Below are 8,526 nucleotides of genomic sequence, written 5' to 3'. Positions count from 1 at the left end.
CGTTCTTGAAAGGAGTGAGCGATGTGACCTCTCCTGTAGTCTCCGCGGACTGCGTGGGATGCGACTTAATGAATGCTGGGCCTTAATTACTGCAAAAAAGATTCCTTAAAAAAATAAACATTTTTTACGCTTAAAATATCATTAAATTAAACCATTTACAGCTTTTCTCAATTTATTTTTCCATAAACTACCAATATTTTCACTTTTCTGCTGTATCTTCCGCAATTCCTGTAGATTATATAATACCAGAAGGCGTTTATGATGTGGTGCTACAGGCGCATGATGAGGATTCATCAGTCGAAACATGTAGGGAACAACGAGGTATGTTGGAATTATCTCATCTTTGATGAGATCAAAAAAAAAAGTTTTACCTAGTAATTACCACTATTTTTTAAAGTCAATTTTGACACGTGTTTCGTATTTACACAAATAATAAAATAATTATTTATTAATATTAAATAATAAAATAAAAATATATTTTTTCACTTTTCAAAAAGATGAAAAACAAAATTGTATGAGTAAAATTATATTTCAATTTAAAAAAAAATAAAACAATTGATTTCATAGTAATTGTGTATATTTTCACTATTTTTACAAATACAATAAATTACAAGGATTTAAAAAATATTTTTAATAACCTTATACCATAAGTGTTGTTTTTTAAAGACAACAATATAAAAATCTCTGTGAAATGCTGGCAATGCAAAATCTTTGAAATACATAAAAAAATATTAAAATCAACACAATGTGTATAATATTTAAAATATAATAAAAATTAAAAGTAGTTTTATGTAGAAATGACACATAATATTTAAAAACCATAGAAAATAAGTGCATAAAAATGACTTTGTGGAGTGATTGGTAAAAGAAGATTATAATAATATATCAATCTTTGTTAAAATCAATGATATTATACAGTTGGAAATGTCAAGCGTTATAAAACAAGGACATTTGTAACTAGGCGACATCATATCCAAAGATAAGTTCATTTGTGACTAGCTGACATCACATCCAAAGATAAGTAAGTACATTTGCGACTAGTCGACATCAAATCTAAAGTTAAGTAACTACATTTGTGATAAGCCGACATCATTTACAAAGATAATACATTTGTGAATAGCCGACATCACATCCGAAGATAAGTAAAAGTACATTTGTGACTAGCCGACATCACTCCCAAAGATAAATACACTTAACACTAACCGATATCTAAAGATGATATTACATCGTTTCTCTGACTTTGATTTCATTCTACTAAAAATAAGGTTTCGTTATATTTATTGTATTGTATGTTTCGTGATATAACACTTTATTGTGTAAAGAGATTAATCTTCTTCACACGAATCCTGGACAAGAGTACAGCTTGTTGACTTTCCTGGTATCTCCAGCACTCAATTTGATGCGCTGACCGATGGTCAATGTAGTTGTCTGCAAAGTAATTGAAAATTATATTAAAACACAATAATAATAACATCATACCATGGAAAGATCCATGCTAAGTTTAAGCCTGAGGGATAAACTAAGAAGAGATCAGGAACAGAACCAAAATAGCGGATACTATGGACCATTTTTTTAGATAGACCTTGGGAGATTAAAAAGTCGTTTGATGACCTTAAAAATATGATCTGGAGACATAGTCGCTGTGAGGGGTAGAAATTGTCTGCAAACAGCAACCGACCTAAGGAAATGGAAGGATACAGCAGAGGCTTGTATTCAACAGAAGGATAATGAAGAAGAAGAAATTAAAACATTCCCTTAATGTACAAAACAATTTCATGCGATGATGGGGATGTTATTTATATTATACTCTTTATATTATTTTGGTGAACTGAGGGATCGAGAGTTGTACATATTGACGGCCCCTACGTAAAGTACTCTATCTGCAAATCTGTTACTTTACAGGAGACAGCTTAGAAGATTTTTTCAACGTATTTTTTTTATTAATTAACGGTTTTATCTGAAATTCTAAACTAGCATTATACATTTTAAAATACGATAACATAATGTATTAAATCGTTTTAAAACTTTATGCCTTGTCAAAATTAAGTAGTTAGCGTTTTAGGAGTTCAGTTCATTTTGAAAACTCTATGTAGATAGCGTCTTAAACGCCTGAAAACTAGGCGTAATTATTTTTTGTTTTTGTTTTTTAAATTTGTAGATAACGGTCAGTTGATAACATACACCAAATATCTCAAAATCGACAAAAATGTAGTTAAGAGTACTTTACGTAGGGCACGTTGATATGTACGAATGTGCTGCATCGTAAGGGTATATTGTTGTTGTGTAAAGTGCTGCATTATGTTTCAATGCCTTAGTTATGATTTTGTGCTAGGTGAGTTTGGGTTGTTTTTTTCTGTTCATAGTTTGTTAGGACTGTGGTAGCTCAAAAAATCACAACTTGTGATAGAGATCCGTAATAGAATAGTGTTTGAGTAGGAAATGCGATGACTGAACATTTTTTGCAAATGCCTTGGCACTGTTCTGTGTCTGTCTGCTGTGCTGGTTGGGGTTGTGGAGGCGCCTATACCACCCAATGTCTAGCTGACTAATAAACTAAACTAAACGAATTATTTATTCCTTTCATGGCCAACATTGGAGCGCTTCTAGAAACTTGGTGATGGTTTTACCATCTAGCTTTTCACCCTCGTCATATCAACGAAGACATCATACGTACACCAATCATAACATAAATAATCATAAATATATAGTTTATAAAATAAAACAACGAGGTTATTAACATTTTTGTCCGCCTCCGTAGTGTAATGGTCAGCACGCTCGGCTACCGTTCTAGAGGTCCCGAGTTCGATTCACAGGGGAGGGGGGGACAAAAATGTGTAAGTGATTTTTTCACTCTAATATTTATTCAATATTATCCTGGACTGGTACCTGAAGCGGAGGGCTGATCACCTTTCCTTCGCGTGTTAACGATCAAGATAACACTGTGTTTATATAATGCAGTGCCTTATGCACCATTGGGGTGCGGATAAGGGTTTAAATTTAATTGAAAAATGTTATTAACTTTTTTATTGGTACTTTTCTCCAACCGGCTTTGACAAGAACCTTGTTATCATCAGGGTTAAACATGTACTTGTTTGACCCTTATGTTGACGAGGCGATTGTCGAAACCGGTTGGAGAAAAGTACCAAAAAAAGTGGTTAAAAATGAAGTAGTTTTATCTTATAAAGTTTATCAAATGTGACACAAAGTATCTACGAAAAATATTTAAGAAAAAATAAATATATCTACCTGTAGTGGTACTAAAGTCTTGTTCCCGTCAATGCTGAATGAAGTCAGCCCGTAGTGAAGAATGCTACCGTAATCGTAGACAACGTCATAGTTTGTCACTTGAGTGGAAGTATACTTATTGAAATTACTTTCTTTACCTAAAAAAAATGTAAAATTAGTATAGTTACAGTTATTTTTTCCGCCTCCGTAGTGTCATGGGCAGCACGCACTGGTACCGTTCTGTAGGTCCCAGGTTCGATTCTCAAGGGGGGGTAAATAAATATAAGTGATTTTTTCACTGTTATATTTACTCAATATTAGCCTGGACTGGTACCTGAAGCGGAGGGCTGATCACCTTTCCTTCATGCGTAAACGATCAAGATAACACTGCGTTTATATGACGCAGTGCCCTATGCGTATAATTGTATAAATAAAGGTATAATTGATTATTTGACGACAAACTTTTGAGCTGACATTTCTTGGTGAAACTGCATTTTATAGAATAAAATAACAACTTTGTAGTTTTTTTTCCATGTGGGAAAAACCATTCATGTAGAAAACCATTCACGTGGAAAAAACTACACATAGTTGTTATTTTATTACATTAAGAAAAATATTTCACTGCAGTTTAAGGGTAGTACAGCGGATAAGGCTTTTATTATAATTATTACTATAGTTGTCCCACATTAGCACCAAACCTCTATTCCACGGGTGGCCATCCCGCGGCCCGCGACGCCCTTACGTGCGGCCCGCGGCCATGTATAAAGAATATGTTTTTAAACCAGTGATATATTTGTGATACACGGTTTGATACATCAACAAAATGTATGCCCTCAAGTATTCTATGAGCCAAGTCATGCATGTTGTTATAAAAACAGTGAACAATATCCGTTCGCACGCTCTTCAGCATGGCCAATTTAACGCAATAACCAGTCAAAGTGTGAAACTTGAACTATTGAAATAGATTTATTTACAACATTTTGAGTGTGTCCAAATACTTGTTCACAAAATCTAGATTATCTCCAATTACAGGGGTTATTTTCATATATTTTTTTGACATCTCATCAAAAATGAGGAATAATATGGAAGTCTGGGCATTTACGGGGCTGACGACCGTCATAGGCTGGTTTAAGTGATCACTTTACACACGTGTAACATTCACCAATTCAACCCATTATTGACAACCACACTACTCAAATTCTTGGAAGTTCTATGTATGTATATGAACCAATTCGGATTCGGACCTCACATACTAATATAAGAGTTTCTGCTTAGTAAAAAGCTTCTTTACATCTCACCAATAGATGTCTCTAGTGAAGTTCTAGTGATTCAAGAACATATTGACAACCACATCACTCAAATACTTAAAAGTTCTATATATACGAACCAATTTAGAAACCTTGTTCATGAATCACTAGAACTTCACTAGAGACATCTATTGGTGAGATGTAAAGAAGCTTTTTACTAAGCAGAAACTCTTATATTAGTTTAAGAGGTCCGAATCCTGGATTTTAATCACACACATGAGAAACGCCAGCAAATAACATTTTGTTAAAAAAAATATTGAAATAGATTTATAAAAATTAAGTACCTAACCGAAGAGAAACTCAAATCTCAAACTGAGCGGTCATTTATAAATTGTTTTTTTTTTAAATAAAATTTTTAATATTGTTTGACTTGTGTCCTTATTAATAAATTTGATAGTTTAAATTTTTTGAAATGTTTATTACTATACCAAAACATTTTTTGTTTGTTCATGTTTTGTTTTTTTTGGTATGTTTTCTACTCACTTCTGGTCGTAGAAATATTTTCTTAATTCACAATTACCTTAATTATGATTTTACTTTCTAGTTACCTGCGCATTCAAATTATTTAGAAAGATTAAAGAAAACACTTGTTTTTTACCACTTGAGTTTTATTATAGACTACATGTTTCAGAAGTTAATGAAGTCAATATAATTAATGAATGTTAATGAAGTCTGTATTATGTTATTATACAGACCTGAATGATGGAAGTTTAACTTCTGAAACATGTAGTCTATAATAAAACTCAAGTGGTAAAAAACAAGTGTTTTTTTTTAATCATTGTAACATGTCTTACCACAAAGTTAATGCCGAAACAATAAACAAATTATTCTTAATACGTACTTACAAAAAATCAATAAGTATGATAAGCGTTGTTATAAAAAAGTTGTTATATAATGTCTGTATGCGGTTTTTCGAAAAATTTTAAGACATCGATGGGGCACGGGATGCTATTTAGGTTGGCTAGGCATGCTCTATATTCCTAAGGGTCCGTATATTGCTCACTCCTTTCAAGAACGTCATAAATCAAAAAACTTGATTTTTCAGGAGAACGTTTTTAAAGTTTAAAAATATAACACAATGTACTAAAAATAAATATCAAGCCTCTTATTGAACTTTGACTGTGCAACAGATCTTTTTAGGTAAAACCTGAAGGTTTTTTCTCCACTTGAAAAATATTTAGTATATTTAAAAAAAAAAAACAATTTAACAATACATTTTCTTCAAAATTCAAAAACAACATTTTCTGCCCTGTAGCGAGTAAATATTAAGTTAAAAATATGCCACTTTTGCTGGGATATATTGAGTATATTTTCTGGGCATTCCGAAAACATGCACAACTGAAAATTTACAATTTTTGATTTATGACGGTCTTGAAAGGAGTGAGTGATATGACAAGCGTGTTCCTATTTTCTGTTTAAATTTGGCATGTTTTACCAGATAGGAATAAACATTCCTATCTTGAAAAACTACTTTGTATAAACAAATGTTTTCAGATACGATGCATATGGTGTTACCTGGGATAATCTTGCTCCAAACAACTGTCACGAAAGAGTCTCTGTCATGGGTGCTGTGCATGTGGTAGAAGCCGAGGGCGTGCAACAACTCGTGGATGATGGTTCCACCAGTGGCAGTAATGCAGCCGTTCTCAAGATTGAGGATTTGAGCCCCACCCGTCATCCCTACGTTCGAATAACACCCAGGATTGGTTTTCTACAACATATAATATAGATACCATAAGTAACACAGTCAGCATTATAGGTATCTCGACTTGATATAAAACATGTTTTATTCCTCTTTATTTTTATTTTTTTTGCATTTCACAATATATTATAATTAATATTCCAATTCGTCATAGTGCGCTTTTCTAATATTCCTATTCAATAAAAATATTTACAAAGTTATTATTTTGAGAAATGAAAAGACTTTGTTTTTTGATCCACTCACATTTTTATTGACTAACTAGTTTCGGCAACAACATGTTGCCCTCTTCAGGGTTTAATTTATGACTAGATAAATTAAATATTATTTCGAGAAATAAAAATACTTTGTGTTCTGATCCAATCACATTTTTATAATGTAAGCAATAAATGTAACCCTGAAGAGGGCAACAGGTTGTTGCCGAAACTAGTTGGTTAAATAAAAATGTGAGTGGATCAGAACACAAAGTATTTTTATTTCTCGAAATAATATATCAATATGATCCACAAAGTTAATGCTTTCAATATTCAAAACAAGATAAATTAAACCCTGAAGAGGGCAACATGTTGTTGCCGAAACTAGTTGGTTAATAAAAATGTGAGTGCATCAAAAAACAAAGTTTTTTATTTCAATATGATCCACAAAGTTAATGCCTTCAATATTCAACATATTTACAAAAAAAAATTGTGAAAAATATAATAAGAACAAAGGCAAAATAAAGGAATGGGTGATTTACCCATTCCTTCATTTATCATTTTATCAAGAGTTAATTCTAATATAATCGTAAAACAGTTTACATTTTTTTCTCTATTTTTTGTTTGTATATTAGGTTAACCTTCCCCTCCCGGTGATATGTTTTTACAACAACTCGACTTTTCAAATGAGAAAATTAATATAAAGTATAATAGATACGAGATTGCTATCAGCTATACATGGAATCAAACGTTTTGACCAATATCACTAGTCTGTTTTTGGATGGTTGGAATATATTGCGTTAAGTCCGCTAATGTATCTTTTATGTTCATGAAGTGTAAATGAATAAATAAATAAATCGAATTGAAAGATGAATGAAAAACACATTTTCCAATTTGATATTTTACAAAACAAATTGGATGTGATATGGTTTATTTATTTATTTTTAAGTTAGATTTTTTTATATTATTACCACATATACCCTCAATGTGAATACATGCCCACATCTTTATTTTTGAGACTATCCGGTGCGTAGGTCGTCAATTAGGAAATCGAACCCAAGACCTTCAGTACTATAGCCGAGCGTGCTGATCGCTTTGAACTTTTGAACCACAATATGATAAACGATATGATTTCATACTTACAACAATTTGAATGTAATTGGAGTTCAAAAGGCCCTTTTGGGTGAATTTGACGCAGGTGGCACTGGTTATGTTTTTCATCGCTGCTAAAATTAGAGTTTTTTGAGCGGCAGCTGTAAAAGAATAGTTAAAAATGTAAATAAAATGTATGTATGATGAGATGCCTGAATGTATGAAGAATAAAAAGAGTCTGAAAGAGTTTAAAAATAAATGTTTGATTTACTGTAAGGAGATGTAAATATATATATATACATATATAGATGATGAAAAATGAAGTGTAAATATTAGATTATATTAGTTGTGATGTATGCTATCTTAAGAAATAAATATTAAAAAAATAAAAATACAAAAAATAAGAATGTCTTTAAAATAGTTGAAAAAACGAAAATATAGTTTTTTTCCACATAAATTTGATTTGACCAGCGATCGGGTTTCGGCGTAACTGACATCATCAGACAGGTGATAAACCATCAATAGATACTCCTGAGGAGAAGCCGGACTGTTGGCTGTTATCAACAGACTTTCCGTTCCACTAGAAGAGGGTTCGTCATTTTTTGTCCTAGCTTGATTTCTTATGCCCATCACTATACAACTAGATAAAAACATGTTTTATTTAAATCTGTGTTGGGAACAGGAAGGATAAACTAGTGTGGTCCAGGAAGATCTCATCGTTTGTACATTTCTGGGAGGAAACCACGTTTGACTCCTCAGGAGATGCCGGACTGTTGACTGTCGTCAACAGGCCTTCTGTTCCACGAGAAAAAGTTTTTTTTTAGATGCGAGTTGCATTTATTATTGACCTTGCTTACAATGTACAAGGTATGTACAAGGTATGTGAAAGGTTAATATCATTAAGTGGATTTTTGATTCTTCTAGCTGAAAACATATGTTAACTTCAATCTGTTTTGGGAACAGGAGGGATAATCTAGTATGGGCCAATCAAAACTCCTAGCATTCGATC

At 32.3% G+C, this 8,526-nt stretch overlaps 1 protein-coding gene across 3 annotated transcripts in view; it reads right to left on the bottom strand.

Annotated features, from left to right (window-relative positions):
• Positions 1–559: 559 nt before the first annotated feature.
• Positions 560–8,526, bottom strand: part of LOC148300431 (zinc metalloproteinase nas-4-like) — a 12,448-nt gene continuing 4,481 nt past the window's right edge. For all 3 annotated transcript variants that reach the window (XM_088274812.1, XM_088274810.1, XM_088274813.1), the window contains exons 4-7: positions 7,569–7,678; positions 6,048–6,243; positions 3,247–3,383; positions 560–1,428 (exon numbers count right to left, since the gene is read on the bottom strand). In XM_088274812.1, the coding sequence (XP_088130938.1) occupies positions 1,336–1,428; positions 3,247–3,383; positions 6,048–6,243; positions 7,569–7,678 (536 nt within the window). In that variant the 3' untranslated portion in view covers positions 560–1,335. The remainder of the gene's footprint in view (positions 1,429–3,246; positions 3,384–6,047; positions 6,244–7,568; positions 7,679–8,526) is intronic.

Source organism: Brachycentrus maculatus, unplaced genomic scaffold, assembly GCF_059751285.1.
Source record: "Brachycentrus maculatus isolate JH-2025_06_01 unplaced genomic scaffold, ASM5975128v1 h1tg000716l, whole genome shotgun sequence".
Taxonomy (NCBI): Eukaryota; Metazoa; Arthropoda; class Insecta; order Trichoptera; family Brachycentridae; genus Brachycentrus; species Brachycentrus maculatus.
This window is presented reverse-complemented; position numbering and strand designations above follow the sequence as displayed.